The following is a 15,707-nucleotide window of genomic DNA, read 5'->3' as shown; positions in this document are numbered from 1 at the left end:
GTGGCAAATCTGCAGCATTTTCATTTTTCACAGCTGGCTTGATCATTAACGAACCATTGTCTTGTGTCATTATGAAATTGTAATTTCGAAATTTAACGCGTGGCTAAAAGAGTCAACGTTTTCAGTTTTCATTTACCAATTCTTCACTAGTTTATCGCTCCGCCTTCGCGCAGATATTTCCATGCTCAAAACCCATGAGAGATTGAAAGACCTATACCTAGGCGTTTCAGGTAATAGTAGGCGAACTGAAGGGCCGTTTAAAAAATAATGCAACCCAAACTACACGAATTCGGAAATTTTCATCAGGTAAACCCTCCCCTTTCTGAGTCCAGTGGCTGATCTTCTCGGATGTATCTGATCCTCCTTTAGTCTTTTTCTAACCGTATTTTCATTCAGGCGGAGTGAGTACATATTTGTCTAACATTCGATTTTGAAGTAGGGGAACAGTGACAAACCTTTCTCTAATGCTGATTAATCCTATGTATCGGTCCAGGTGAGGTGTTGATTCGTTTCGGCCTTGTCCCGACCTCCTTGTGTGCCATCCAGTTTCCCAATGTCTTCTTAGAACTCTAGATACGGTAGATTGATTCATATATCGAGACGAAACGCTACTGTCTTTCATTCTGAGCTAACAAAAGCATTTGCACAGACTTTTCAAATGCTAAGTTGTTCCTAACATCACCCATATTAAAAGTAAATTAAGATTTGTGTCAATACCTACTGATTTCGTTTTTCAAGTGCTACTTAAAAATTATTTTCGAATAAGTTTCAAAATTGAACAAAAACGATTACAGCGGCTGCAAATTTTAATAGCACTTGTAGCATGATCTATGTTTTTCCTCTATTTTCAGTGCGTATAACAATTTTTTGGTTTAAAATAAAACGAATTTTGTCGTCCACGCTGTATACTTGTTCCCACAAAAGCAAAAGAATAAAAGGGTTGGTAAATGAAAACGAATAATTTATGAGTTTAAACAGTTTCGTATGCATTTTGATCCAACTGCGTGATTCTATGGCGTTGTAGTTGAAATTGTAACAATACTAAAACAATAGAGAAAAACAAAAACAATAAATTATTAAAAGATGATAAGTGTACAATAGTAAAGGTCAAGCTTATCAAATTAGACAATTAATAATTATGATTTTAATAAACACAAAACACTTAGGGAACATTTCTTGTAAGTATAGCACATTATCTATTAATTATCAACAATGGAAAACAGTCTAGATATCTGGTTATTTAGTTCCAAGTAGTATTGGATACTTCGTACTTATTATTGTTGCAGAAGTAATCATTCCAGGTTACGGCATTTTGGTTGCATTCTTTATGTAAGTTACAATAATCTATTACACATTGTAATTTCTATTCTTTAAATAAAATTTAAATAAATAAGATGTATTTTAAAATAAAGAGAAATCATCTGTCCATTTGCTAATACTGATACTGACACATATATGTATATTGCGATGTGCGTTATTCAGTCTTTATGGTGAGTTCATGAACGTTGATTATCTGTTAACAGGTCAATTATTATCTGAAATCATCAGTTTTATTAGCAGCGAAAACACGTTTAAGCGTTCAACAGTGACTCAACAATGGGAAAGAAGTTTTGTTGGTGCTTACTGTTTATAGTGTCAATTAACATAAAAACCATATTAACAAATCGACAGCCCAGTACTATTACAGTACCTTCTGAAACCAAATATGAACCTACATGGGAAAGCTTGGATACTAGACCCATCCCGTCATGGTTCGATGAGGTTAAAATAGGCATCTTCATACACTGGGGAGTATTTTCTGTTCCAAGTTTTGGGGGAGAATGGTTCTGGGCAGACTGGAAAGGTAAAATTTAGAATTTTCGCATTCGCACTTACAATGTTTTTAAAGGAGGTGATGAAGGCAACGACTATGAAAAGTTCGTGAACAAAAATTATCCGCCCGGTTTTTCGTATCAAGAATTTGCAAAAGACTTCACGGCTGAGTTCTTTGATCCAGACGAATGGGCAGAATTATTTAAAAATTCCGGGGCTAAGTAGGGAGTTGTTTCTGACTATTTCATATAAAAACAATATTTTTCTCAGGTACGTTGTGTTAACCAGCAAACATCACGAAGGCTATACGCTGTGGCCCTCCAAATACTCTTTCGGCTGGAACGCCCAAGATATTGGTCCCCATCGTGACCTAGTTGGTAAATTTCTTGTACAAACTTCACCCTCTACCAGTTCTATATTAACAAATCAACAGGTGACCTGGCTAAATCAGTTAGAGAAAAGGGGCTGACATTTGGCTTGTATCATTCCCTTTATGAGTGGTTTAACCCGATCTATCTTGCTGACAAAGAAAATTGCTTCAACACCCAAGATTTTGTGGACCATAAAATGCTTCCAGAAATGTACGAACTTATCAATAATTATCAACCGTCAGTTCTCTGGTCTGATGGGGATTGGGAAGCGAACGATACCTACTTCAGATCTACAGAATTTTTAGCATGGCTGTATAATGACAGTCCTGTCAAAGACACAGTTCTTGTTAATGACAGATGGGGAATAGGTATTCCTTGCGAACATGGCGATTTCTACTCTTGCCAAGACAGATATAATCCAGGTTTGCAAGTTAAATATTCGAGAAAGAAAAGCTGAAGTAATATTTTAGGAGTGCTGCAACCTCACAAGTGGGAAAATGCAATGACTTTGGACAAAGAATCGTGGGGATTCAGACGAAATGCCAATTACTCGTCGTATCTTACAACACACGAACTGCTTCAAACCTTAGCGGAAACGATTAGTTGTGGAGGTAATATTAAGACAATCTGGTTTAGATTTTACTGAGATTGTTCTTTTAGGTAATATTCTGATAAATATCGGGCCAACAAAAGAAGGCACAATTGTGCCAATATTTCAGGAGCGTTTGTTAAATTTGGGACAATGGTTGTCTGTAAATGGTGAAGCTATTTACAAGAGCAAACCTTGGACGGTACAAAATGATACTTTAACATCAGGTGTGTGGTATACGCAAGTTGGAGATGCAAACGTCTACGCCATAGTTTTACAATGGCCGGACAAAAATGTCCTTCAGTTGGCATCAGCAGTCGAACTATTTTCTGATTCAGCAACCACCGCAAATCTTTTGGGAAATTCTGAAAAATTAAAGGTTTCGATTTTATTAAAAGCGATATGCAACGTTTAACGTTATTTTTTAGTGGACCGTTGAGAACGAAACTGTGCAGATTCAATTTCCAGATAAAGCCTCGGTAGTAAGTGAATGGGCCTGGGTAGTGAAGATAACTAAGTAACTGAACATTTTAATATAAGGATATTGTACGCATTGAGAATAAAAGAATTATTATCTAAGATGTATCAAAAGTGTTGTAAAAAGTATAAAAATTATTGCATTATCTAAGATGTATCAAAAGTGCTGTAAAAAGTATAAAAATTATTGCATGTAAAGTCTGTTAGTTGTTTTTTAATCAAAATATACTGTTTATGTTTAATCTCATATGTTTCCAATTTAATAGTACAATTATGTATAAAAACCGGTACCGATCGAAGACAATTGTTTGGAGGAGGAACGTAGCGACGACTACAAATATTGTCTGAGATCGGTACATTGTCCTTAACGTTAACGTTGGTGATGCATATAAGATTTTTTGCGCGATTGAATATTTATTCCAAAACATTGCTAAGTAGAATGCAATGCGATACGTGTTACCCTTCACATCGTGTTGCCATAATGTCGATTTTTGTATCGCGTTTCAAAGGCAATCTGCAAACAGTTACCGCCATTGCAGTCGTGTTGAAAAAGAAGCAGTAAAATGAGTGATCTTAGTGATTCCGAACACGAAGGAGTTGTTGTAAAAGAAACTTGGAATGTGGGGTGCGTTCAGCCCTGATTTCTGAGAAATCCAGTGAATGCTAGGACTAGGAGTCGCTCGTTTCCTCGAAGTTCAGCTACATTGAAAATTGTGTCGAAAACAAGATTCAATTTACAAGAAAAATTCTTCATGGCGTCACAACTAAAGAATTTTCGAAACCGACAACCTCAATGTGTAATCAAGAAGACAAGGAAAATCCGGGGTATGAAAATTTTGACAATTCTAATGTCGCAGCAAGTCTCCTAATATTATTTCATTGCAGGGGCAAGGAAAGCCGACTACAAAAGCCGTGTGAGTTTCCAGGAAGTGCTAAAATCTTGTCTTCAACTTCTGCCTACATACCTAAATAAAGAATTTTCGAAACCAACGACCTCAATGTGTAATCAAGAAGACAAGGAAAATCCGGGGTATGATAATTTTGACAATTCTAATGTCACGACAGATTCGCTAATGTTGTTTCATTACTTTCATTGCAGCGGCAAGGAAAGCCGACTAAGAGCTTTATGAGTGTCCCGAAAGTGCCGCCATATGTTGTCTTCAACTTCTGTCTACATAAAAATTATTATAAAAATTGATTAATTTTGAATAAATTTACTTACCGTTCTAGAACACCAAAAATTACTTACCGTCGAGTAAACACAGCTTACCGTCTTGGAAACAGACGTGCACGTGGTAAACAAGCAAATAGAGTACAATCGCGCAAAAATGTTATTTCATTGCAGCGGCAAGGAAAGTCGACTACAAGAGCAAGAAACTGAAGAAAACAAGATACATTTTCGACAAATAATGATTTTGTTTTTTCAGTATAACAAGAACACAAGCAACAAACGAGATTTGTTAAGTTTAATGCGAAAGTGCTGTATTAGATTGAGTCAAAAGTTTTCGCCACTGTCTTGTAGAGTTGGTGTTTCTCCATTTCTAGTGTAAAGAACATTGAATGAACAAGGACTTCATCCCATAACACGTGCAACATGTACAGACACTAGGATCAGGTTTTGTAAATGGCTATTACAAAAAACGATCAAGATCCACAGTTTGTTCAAAATTTGTTGTCAACCGACGAAGCAAACTTCACGAGGGATGGCGTATTTAATTCCCATGATGCATGTTTGAACTGAGGAAAACCCTAATGCAATTCGTAAAGATCCTTCAAGACCGATTTGGCATAAATGTATGGGCTGGAATTGTTGTAGATCAATTAATAGGATCATGTGTTTTGCCGCCTCGTTTAACTGTTGCCGGATATCTTCATTTTTTAAATAACGATCTAGAAAATCTTTCGGAAGATGTACCCCTAGCCACCCAGAGAAACACATGACGGAGACCCTGCCCATTACATTCAACTTTATAAGAGATGGATTCAAGAAACCGAATGTAACCGTATTGTATCCAGGTGAACTCGCCGGTTAGCAGAATGCAATTTTGTTTCTGGTACAGTTTATTGTTGGTCCTGTAAAATTTTGCATTTTGAAGTTACGTGCTTTGCTAGTGTAGACGACGATTTGCAACTGTTACAATTTACTTGCTCCCTTACATTTTTGCGAAATCTTTTGTTTGTCACCAGAAACCACATAGCCTCCAACCTGACCAAATTTATGGCAACCTAGTAACGAATATCCCTAAATCCTAGGGAGTAATTTCTTTTTGACACGAGAGTACAGCTCTGTTGCCTGTTTGGCCGAGTTTCGGCAAAAATTTTGAAATTAACGGGTCTATTTTGTAACTCTCAACGATCATCATTACTAAAGGATCCCTCGTTAGTTAGTGATTAATCGGAATATAGTGATTAAATAGTATTTTGTAAATTTTGCTTCTCGATAAATAACGTAAATTGACGTCAGCTGTCATCGTTAAATAGTTTATGCATTTTTACTATCCACTATACATGGTGTCCCAGAACTGGCTCCCCAGAGAAAACAGGCATGTGCCGACAACAAAAGAGACTCCAAATTGACTAAAATAAATTTTCTGCTAACTCAAATTACCGAGTTATAAAGTTTTTAATTTCACCAATCCCGGAAGCTCGTCCTCAGGTGTTACTAAAAAATCCGATCGGTTGCTAAACAACAACAAAAAATCAATAAAATGTTTGGGCAACTGGAATTTTGACGTTTTCCGATATAAAAATTCGTTGACGTTTATCTGTCATCAACATCAAAACTTGACAATTGCAAAATTCGAAATAAAACAATAAAAATGGCGATTCTAAAAAGAACCATTTATTTAAATAGGTAACAATGTTAAAGCAGATGTTCGAAATGACCACCACATTTGTATGCACAATTGTGCTCTACGTAACAAACTTCTTGTAGTAGCGTTAGTTATCATTTCTTCAGTAACTGAAACAAAGCCTCCTGAATTCGAACTCTCAGATCAGCCTCTGAATTTATGGGCCGCCGATAAATGATTCAGATCTGGAGACCTGGCAGGTCAATGATGCGGTCCTCCTCGACCGATCCAGCGCTGTGGATATTGGTTATCCAAAATTTCCCGAACGTTTCTGCTAAAATGTTGGAACCAGTCATTTATGCGATAAGCAAGAGGTACAATTTCAAGTAAATCAGGTAGCTCCGTGCCAATGAACAGAGCATATTTTGCCCTCGTTAATCTTGCGGGGAATTCAAACGGTCCAGTCTAGAACCGGGGATTCGGAATTTTAACAAATGGAAGGATCCACCACGCTTATACTTGCCAAACGATCGCCCAATAGCCCAGTCCACAAATTAACAGAAAACCTATGTTGAAAACCTCTGAGAAATAATTCTTTTGGATTTTCCTCTGCCCAGATATGAAGGTTGTGATAATTGGAACAACCTTACCGGCAAAATAGCGACTCATCAGAAAACAGTATCCGTGACAAGAAGTGTGGAGCATCGTTTTGGTTTATTAACCATACATAAAACTCTCGCCTAATTGGATAATCCTCTGGCAGAAGATGTTGTACTCCTGTATAGTGGTACGGATGCCTCCTATTATCAGCTGGAACTCTCTCTACCGAACTCTTGGATAAAGCCATTTCACGAGAAACTGTTCGAATACTCCGGGTGCCGTCTTCCTCAAAGACATTGAATACGACTTCCTCGTGTTCGACAGTCCTTACATTTCTTGGAGATCCTCCAACTTCTTCTTCGAACTGGCTGCATCTGACCCGTTTCTCGACCCCGAGCGATTAATTTCAGGATTGTTTTATGATCCGGATGACTTTGTCTTTGTGGAAATTGTTCACGGTACAACCTTACTGCTTCACGTGCATTGTTCCCACATCGTGCAAAAGTAAGAATCATATCTACGTACTCAGAGGAAGAATACATGTTAAATGATACACTTGAATTAAATATCGCAGCGAAATTGTATAACAAATGTCAAACTGACGTAAACAATCATTGTAATAAATGTAGTGGACCAAATCTAATGGACAGAATTATATAGGTTTACGGATAAAAAGGAAACCTAGGCAACGCAAAATTGTGATTATTCCACCTTAATGATGCTAAACTCTAATTGGTCAACTTCAGAATGTCTTTTCTCGGTTATCATTTGAGATAGGACTTTTTTTCTTCAAAATACATGTTAATATATTCGCCCTAAGGCTCCCTTTTTTCTCTGGGGAGCCAGTTCTGGGACACCTGTATTTCGTTCGTGTTGATTTGTCGTATTAAAACTTGCTCTTGTGAATTTTTCTAGCGATGAACAGAGACATATTGATACAAGTAGTGGCAGAATTGGAAAAGAGTTCTTATAAACTATTATTAACTGATCGGTACAAAACATAGAGATCGTGATTGATTGTTAAATCAATATTTAAGAGATGTAACTGATCCGTTCTTTACAACAAAAGAAAACTTCAGAAAACACTAGCGACTTAGTAGGGAGGCTGGACAAGATTTGTTTTTAGAAATTTTACCTTACGTAGATAACGGCAGAGTCAAAAAATTACTAAAATTTGTAGTAGCCCTGAGTTTTATGGCTCACGGCAGTTACCAAAAGCCTGTAGCCTGTAGGAAGCAATAAGCAATGTCTCAGTCCACACTTCCACAGCCTTTATGAAATTGTACAAATTATGGTAAAACACTTGCCCCAGATTTTTTTTTGTTTTTCTTTTATTTTTTTTTACTTTTATTACATATTTTTATTATTCCTGAAGAACATATTGTTTTCTAATTCGTCAACATAGAGCTGATACTGTTGCTGAGTCGTCTTGCACTTGAGCATTGTTTTTATACACAGCTTGCCCATTGTAGCTTGAGCTGTGAGGGATGCGCAAAGTTGAATAAAGAGGTCCGATAAAGAGGCCCTGGAAGCAGCAAAGAAATGCGACAAAATTAGTGTTAGACCACTGCGCATCCGACTCTCACAGCTCAAGCTACAATTGGGAAGCTTGTAACTATACACAGTCGCAAACTTTTCTTGCCGCTTTCGTATCAGTTATTATTGATTGTGATCAGTGTTATTTACTTATTGCATTTTCAACATTTGAGCGGTAGTGACAGTAAAAAACATAAAAAGTACATGAACTGTCATGAACATATAGGTACTATAAAGTTGGCCGTTGTGCTACTATCCAACCTATACATATAAAATTGTAAACTTTTGCCATAACGATGGCTATCGAATTATAATGATAACGATAGAATTTAAGAAATACCAAATATGCTGAAATCGTTGTAGTTCAATAGCGACCAATGCTTAACGAGCATCACTATCGGACGGATAGTTGTTTAACGATAAGTTACAAAATAAACCCGTAAAATTGAAACAGATATATGCAACCAAAAATACTTACGTGCATTCTCAGAGCCTTCTCTTTAGTCTACAAATACCTTGACAAATAGTTACAATACGACTGATAATAATGAGCCCGACGGAATTGAAAATGCAACCCACACTACATTTCCCAAAAAAGCTGGCTACTGAAATTAAAATATCCGGCTTTTTTTGAAAATGTACCTATTGTGAGTTGCCAAATTGTTATACCTACATAATATTTTTAGAATTACGAGTTCGTTAGTGCCAGTTACGACAGAAAATCAGCTGTAGTTTTAGTTTATTGTAATTAACATTTCGTAAGGGAGTCAAAGTGGAAACCCAATATAATACCCCGTATTAACTACCCCGCTTTTTTTTTGTGTGTCGTTTTGCATCTTTTACATCACGTTGAGGCGTTGAGGATGTAAAGGAACCGAACTTTATTTTAGGTTTGTTATATTATGAAATATCTTCCATGTGTTGCGGACTTTAGTGCATTCCTAAGATTAGAACTGCAGCTGGCTTAATTTGTTTTTTTGCCCGATGTCGACCCCAACGAAGGGGCTTAAGTCTTAATAATGTCTCGCCTATATAAAATAGCGAAATTTTGTGTGTAACTGAGTACTGAGTCAGTTTCGAATTAAAGCTTCTTCAAGAAACACGGCTTTGATTGCATTTCTCCGATTCGCCTTACAATTTATTGGAAGTATGATTTTAACTGGATCCTGACAAAAAAGTGAAAAGTTCATTAATAATTTATCAGAGGTATTAATTTCATTACAGCATTACAGTAAAACGAACGTAAAGGCTCTTCCACAATCACGTTACAGTTTGAACGTGATATTAAAGATAGGTAACATTAACGTTAATGTTACCTATGTTATAAACAAAAATTAAGTTTCTTTTTCATAATAACGTTGGACGTTATTTAAAAAACATTTTAATTTATAATATAGAATGCTTTGAATCAATTAACAACCATTTACAATGAAGGCATTTTCAAAACACATCTTAAAAATTCTTGTAATTGTACGTTTTTTTTAAATGATTTTCATTGGCTAATGTTAGAATGTTACATTAAGAATCCAGAACATTTCTGGGTATAGCGTTAATGCTAACAATAATATCATGTAACAGTTAATTAACTTTCATCATAACGCCATTGTGAACGATCAACACTGAAATACATGTAATTTTGAATTTCTAGACCTAACGTTAACATTAACGCTTTAACATCGACGTAACGTTAACGCCATTGTAAAAGGGCTGTAATGCGTATAAAAAAAAACAAAAAGTTTCACAAAAAGCCCTTTTTAGAATCTGCGTCTCTAATAGGTCTATTATTGTATTCAATTTGGAGTCGTTTATGGCTATCACTTAAAGCACTCGTAGTTTAATAGATATCCAAGAAAATTTTTATCAATATTTCAGTGTATTATTGTCATTTACACCAAAAAACTTCCAAAATTAATGTTCAAACTCTAGTTTTTAACATCTGTTGCAGATGTAGTTGCATCCGTTATCTTGAATTACCAATTAATACAAAATTTCCTAAAATTTGAAAATTTAATTTTTTTATTTAAAAATTAAAACAAGGGTGCAAATTCTAAAAAATAACATAAAAACTCGTTTTATAAGGGTATTGTCGCACTTGTCCCATACAAAACTCCCCTACGGGTCGTTTTCTACACTTGGGACTCGTGCGCCAAATCAACCCTTATAAAAAAAACTCGTTCTTTAATATACTATTATGACACCTAATATTTTTAGTTTTAAAGACTCACTTACGATACCAAAGTATAAAAAAGTTTTTTCACTACTAGCCTCAGAAGGCGTCATTATTGACTCTCGAATCGACCCCAGAAGTAGAATTTCTCTCCCTAGGTTAATAATAATTTTCATTATTAACCAAGGTAATAATGAACAGCCGTCACTCAGCAACGAAAGATTTTCGTTGATTTCATTGGTTATCGTAGACGATTTTCATAGCAACCGTTGAAAAATGAGAACTCGGATCGCCGCATCAGACAAAATAATTTGATTAATAATTATTATCAGAAAGGGTTTTAACGTATCTAGTAGTGAAAAAAATAGTATATAAACCACGGTGAAGAAGTCCCTTATAGCCTTCGCGCCTTAGAACCCTCGGCACGCCTCGGGCTCTAATCTTGGCGCTCTGGCTATAATCATGAACTTCTTCACCTTGGTGTATAATATACTATTATATGTAAGGTCATCTCGGATAGAAACGTATTGTAAAAGGTGATATAAAAACTCGCAAATCATTTTTTATTAAAAGTTTTTTTATTGCATCCATTTACGTATATTTTTATCATATTGAATATTGTAATTAGTTTTTGTGTGTTTTAAACACTAAATGAAAATATAAAAATATATCACTATATCATATATCTTCATTTCAGTTGGCCAACTTCATAAAGGTAAGCGCCCAACAGTTTAGTCTGCAAAATTTAAAAATTTTCATTGATTAACTTTAAGATTGTCTTATAAACCTACTCCTTCAATATAATTTCTGATATCAATTTTCTCATTCTGGGAATGAGCACCATCATCACCTGCACCAACAGGAAGCAATATGACATTCTTTCCAGTCGCTTGCTGAAAAGTTAGGGTCACAGGAATTGATCCACCTTCACGTGTAAAGTCAGGCTCCACTTTGTAGACATGCTTAGTAGCTTTGAGACCGGCAGTATAATGAGGATGACTGGGATCTTCAGTCCATGGATTTCCACCATCAGTCATGTAGGCCTATAATAATATATTACTTTATTAAAGCTGAAAAGTTCAATTTTACAAGCTTACTTTCATTGTATTTGGGCTTCCATATTCCTTCCACTTCTTTTCTAAATATGACACTACATATTTCTGAATCTGATCAGGTTTCTGGTCTGGGACTATTCTTATTGAGAATTTTCCAGTTACTTTCCCTGGAATTACAGTCTTTGCTCCTGGCTCTGCAAATGCCCCTTCAATACCATGAATTGACAGAGAAGGGTATCGCCAACGATGCATCAAAATTTTTTCTTTTTCTTCATTATGCATAAGGCGGTTGCAGCCAATGTCGTTGCGATACTCCTTCACACTAAAGTCAATCTTCTTGTAAATGTCCTGTTCATTTGACAATAAAGGTGCAACTTCATCATATATGCCTGTTACTTGAATTTTCCCATCCTTATCAACAAGGGTGTTTAACAGATAAATTAAATCTGTCATTGCTTCATGCCTGTAACAGATTATTTGAAAAACAATTAAACCTTGTAGAATATTAGCCCTTACACTGTGCCTCCAAATACTCCACTGTGTAAATCTTTACAGGCACATTCTACCTCAATAAAGAAATAACATACTCCACGAAGACCATAAGTAATACAAGGTTTTTTTGTTCCCAACCAGTAATTGTCAGAGATGCATACATAATCTACATTTGATAAAAACTTATGTTTTTCTGAAAACACTAGTTCATCTAGGCCCACACTGCCTGATTCTTCCATCCCTTCAAAAATAAATTTGATGTTGACTGGTATATCGATGCCCACAGTTTGATATGCTTCAACAGCATGTAACCAGCATAACACAGGCCCTTTGTCATCTGAAGATCCTCTACCATACAATTTACCAGAATTCTCTGTCAGCACAAATGGTTGAGAATTCCATCCATCTTCAAGAAGAGCAGGCTGAACATCTAAATGACCATAAACTAAAACAGTGGGTTTTTTGGCATCTGTGCCTAAAGTGCCAAACAGTGCAGGTGGCAAGTTGATAATTTTTCCATCAGGCAAGGTTTGTTTTCCCAACTCTCTTAGTTCAGTACGTATTTTCAATTTTGTCATTAGAGCCTGAGTCCATTCTACCATCCTTCTTATTTCATCCCTCTTGTGTGGCCATGCTGACACAGATTGAATTGCAACCGCTTCTCTCAAATTTTCAATATATTTTTTCCTATTTTTGTCAATTTCTCTGAAAGGTTAAAACATCGGTTTTATTTATTTATAAGTGCATCACAATGATGATGAACTTACTGGAACAGTTTTGTCAAAGGTCCGGGAACAGACATTTTTACACTTTCTAATCAAGTTCGCAGATCACCGAGGAAATGAGGTTATTAGCCAACTCACACACAAATGTCAAATTGTCAGTTTTTTTCCTAGCACTCTAATGCTGCTAATCCTACAGAGATGTTAGGAAAGGTTTTAACAGATAACCTAATGCACAGGTGTGACAACTGACAACAGAAATTACTACAATAGAAGTGATGAACATAAAAAATATGTCAAAATTTCAGGGGGTCATTCTCATTCACGAAACCCGGTAAGGCTCGATAAGACGTTGCAAATTCAAAACCATGACAACTGGTATTGTTGAAGCATTGTATTTGCCGTTTCGTTAACGATTTGCAAATTATCTGAGGTTCGTGAATGACCCCCTAAGAAAGCAATAGACAGCGAAACTCAAACAACAAACAACTTACTTTATGTCAGCCAATCACCGTCACTGCTGGTGTTATGCTGTAGCCGTAAGTTTTATAACACTTTAATCAGACTTAGGTATATCAGGTTTTTATTACATTTATTGTGACAGCGGTTGCGATGTTAAGCTGTTGTTGCCGGCACACCCGCGATAACAAGTTATCTTCTTACATAAACCAACATTTACGGAGTAAACACCATTAAAACAGTCATATGATTAAAAACATTCGTTATTAATAGATTAGATAAAAGATAAAGTATTTATTTTGTGTCTAATGTTCGTGATGGATTAAAAAACAATTGCTTTAATCATTGTTTAAGTACAGAAGTTAACTTCACCGGTCACATGATCCACAATTTATGTATAAGTGGGTTTACGCAGCTCAGCATGCACTATGTAGGCACAGAATAGAGAACAACAATCGTTCTCTATTCTGTGATATAGGTATTATGAAAGAGACAAAATTAAAATATAAACAACAATGCAATTGAACGAAACCATTCACAAACAAATTTAAATCACTCAAATCTATACAAACAACAACTAATAAACATTTTTACTGAAACGGCAACGCCATACCAAACCAATGTAAAAAAAAATATCTGGTGTTCGTTTAAATTTATCCTCAAAGTAGGCGTTGAAGAGTCAGTTGTGAACGCACCACGGATTACAGATCACGGATCAGCTGTTTAAATCATTAAATCTTAACTTACTTCACTTTTTGCGTTTTTTTGTGTTTTTACTCTGGAGACTGACGAGTGGAGCGTTCACAATCGACTCTTCAAGACCAACATTTTTCCACACTCAGTTATCTGCACCGACCACAGTTTTTTTTTTTTTCAAACATGAACAGATTTAGCATCAAACTACTACCTACATAAAAATTGTTTTCATCTCATAAAATTACTTGAATTTGTATTTGGTGTTGTTTTCATAATATGTCTAATATTACACTACATAATACTCCGAGGCTTATCGCAACCCTTTGATGTTTTGCGACATTGTTAGTATTGTTACTTAGGTATTTGTTACTTCATATGTCCTGAGATTATTAAAACTTTGTTTTAATGGTACATATAATGATATTTTATTAAAATTAATAACAAAAACTGTAACAAACATATAAAAGTTACCCTATATGCCGTTCACGATTATTTTAAACACGTAGGAGGCCGCGATATTTTTTTGTTAGATTGGCGTCAGCTCCTGTCATATGACGTTTCGTTTTTAAATATTCGCATTGTTGTCAATTCCGTCATTAATTTAGTTAATAAGAATTAACCCAGAACTGCCTTACAAATATGTATGTTTCATTTCAATTACAATTTTACGATTATTGTTCCTAATGCGTTCAGTTATTTAAAAAATGTAACAACTTGGGAGCAGTGTTCGGTTGAATTATAACCTAAAATAGATTTATTAAGACAAATCACAATACTGCCAACTAAAATGTCAGATTTTCATAGATAGTCCGAATTTGAAATAATCGTGAATGGTTTATAAGTCGAATTCTCCATGAACCTAAATTTTGTAGTGCAACACTTTTTGAGACGTAGCTCGTATCAAGAGCCAAATAGAAAAATTGTTTATACCTACCTAAATTACACACTTTGTGACAAGTATCACAGGTTCACAGGTGATGTTGAACTTTAGAATCATGCAAGGTTAGGTAATAATGATCCAAATTTCAAATCCACCACTTTATAATTTTCAAATCAGTAGCTACAGTGTTTTTGGGCAAGTCTAAAGGGTTGAAAGCGTATCCGTTTAACGAAAATAAATACAAATTATACCTAGGTATTCCTATTACTATCGAGTGTTTTTTAAAATTTCACTTCGCAGTTGGCGTTGAAAAGTCTATTGTGAACGCACCACTCGTCTGCAGTCTGCACACTAAAAACACCGTGGAGGGAGAAAAGACTGGAGATGGCACTAATTCAAATAAGTGTACCGGCCCGCGAAAACTACAGAGTCATAAAAGGTTTCTGAATATAGACGCTAGGCCAATCGCTTCCTTCGCCTTCCTTCCAGGCGCATTGTGCTTCTTTATCTAGCGCATTGTGGACTGGGTCATAAAAGGTTGTTGCACGTGCTTTTAGAGGGTTCGGATTTTTAACATGGGAAGCATAGGAAATGCCATCTCCAGTCTTTTCTCCCTCCACGAAAAACACAAACAACGCAAAAAGTGAGGTTAGCTTTAAACAGCTGATCCGTGATCTGTAATTCGTGGTGCGTTCACAATCGACTCTTCAACGCCTACTTGAAGGTGACGTTTAAAAAACACACGATATAAACAAGCCATTATACAGGGTTATTATAAATGTTTCTAACATCGTAGGTGGCTGTGCGCCATGTTTTAAGTGCGCCGCTACGCCAACTATAATAGTTGTTAGAAACATTTATAATGACCCTGTCCTTGCCATTATTACTAATCTTAAATATAATTCTTTTCACCACCAACAATTTTGACATTTGTATTTTGAAAAATGAGTATTACATATACATATCATTTTAATCCAGTTTTCCAAGTTCATAAAGATAGGCTGCTAAAAGTTTGGTCTGGAATTCATGAATCAATTTTAACTGAAATGTAATAATTGA

At 35.7% G+C, this 15,707-nt stretch overlaps 3 protein-coding genes across 5 annotated transcripts in view; 1 reads left to right on the top strand and 2 right to left on the bottom strand.

The window, feature by feature from the left end:
• Positions 1–15,707, bottom strand: part of LOC138122113 (cytosolic non-specific dipeptidase-like) — a 203,971-nt gene that overhangs the window by 186,386 nt on the left and 1,878 nt on the right. The window contains exon 5 of one of the 2 annotated variants that reach the window (XR_011156351.1): positions 15,010–15,665. Coding sequence is in view for 1 of the 2 variants with exons in the window: in XM_069036255.1 (XP_068892356.1) it covers positions 15,618–15,665 (48 nt within the window). In the remaining variant the exon portion in view is untranslated. Of the gene's footprint in view, positions 1–14,791; positions 15,666–15,707 lie in introns of those variants that run through there. The other variant, XM_069036255.1, reaches the window with a different exon arrangement.
• On the top strand, positions 1,187–3,491 carry LOC138122114 (alpha-L-fucosidase-like). Of its 2 annotated transcripts, XR_011156352.1 has the most exons (9): positions 1,187–1,329; positions 1,524–1,843; positions 1,889–2,033; positions 2,083–2,189; positions 2,246–2,605; positions 2,654–2,794; positions 2,844–3,151; positions 3,201–3,366; positions 3,416–3,491. XR_011156352.1 is itself a non-coding variant. In XM_069036257.1 (8 exons), exons 2-8 carry the CDS (start codon positions 1,597–1,599, stop codon positions 3,291–3,293), a joined length of 1,401 nt encoding a protein of 466 aa, XP_068892358.1. In that variant the 5' UTR covers positions 1,187–1,329; positions 1,524–1,596; the 3' UTR covers positions 3,294–3,491. The 2 variants fall into 2 exon arrangements, 1 of the variants encoding a protein (XP_068892358.1); XM_069036257.1 differs by having other exon boundaries at positions 3,201–3,491.
• Cndp2 (Cytosolic non-specific dipeptidase 2) lies at positions 10,901–12,802 on the bottom strand. The gene is made up of 5 exons (XM_069036254.1): positions 12,659–12,802; positions 11,916–12,596; positions 11,442–11,862; positions 11,136–11,387; positions 10,901–11,080 (listed from the first exon to the last, which is right to left on the bottom strand). Exons 1-5 carry the CDS (start codon positions 12,691–12,693, stop codon positions 11,033–11,035), a joined length of 1,437 nt encoding a protein of 478 aa, XP_068892355.1. The 5' UTR covers positions 12,694–12,802; the 3' UTR covers positions 10,901–11,032.

This window comes from Tenebrio molitor, chromosome 1, assembly GCF_963966145.1.
Source record: "Tenebrio molitor chromosome 1, icTenMoli1.1, whole genome shotgun sequence".
Lineage (NCBI taxonomy): Eukaryota > Metazoa > Arthropoda > Insecta > Coleoptera > Tenebrionidae > Tenebrio > Tenebrio molitor.
Note: the sequence above shows the minus strand (reverse complement) of the source record. Positions and strands in the feature narration are given on the sequence as shown.

Excerpts from the sequence above, each read along its gene's own strand:
- LOC138122114 (XM_069036257.1), top strand. The coding sequence starts at position 1,597 with ATGGGAAAGAAGTTTTGTTGGTGCTTACTGTTTATAGTGTCAATTAAC. Across the intron at positions 2,034-2,082 it reads TTTAAAAATTCCGGGGCTAA|GTACGTTGTGTTAACCAGCA; the intron begins GTAGGGAGTTGT and ends TATTTTTCTCAG. Across the intron at positions 2,795-2,843 it reads GGAAACGATTAGTTGTGGAG|GTAATATTCTGATAAATATC; the intron begins GTAATATTAAGA and ends TTGTTCTTTTAG.
- Cndp2 (XM_069036254.1), bottom strand. The coding sequence starts at position 12,693 with ATGTCTGTTCCCGGACCTTTGACAAAACTGTTCCA. Across the intron at positions 11,388-11,441 it reads GAAGCCCAAATACAATGAAA|GCCTACATGACTGATGGTGG; the intron begins GTAAGCTTGTAA and ends ATATTATTATAG. Across the intron at positions 11,081-11,135 it reads TCAGAAATTATATTGAAGGA|ACTAAACTGTTGGGCGCTTA; the intron begins GTAGGTTTATAA and ends TAAATTTTGCAG.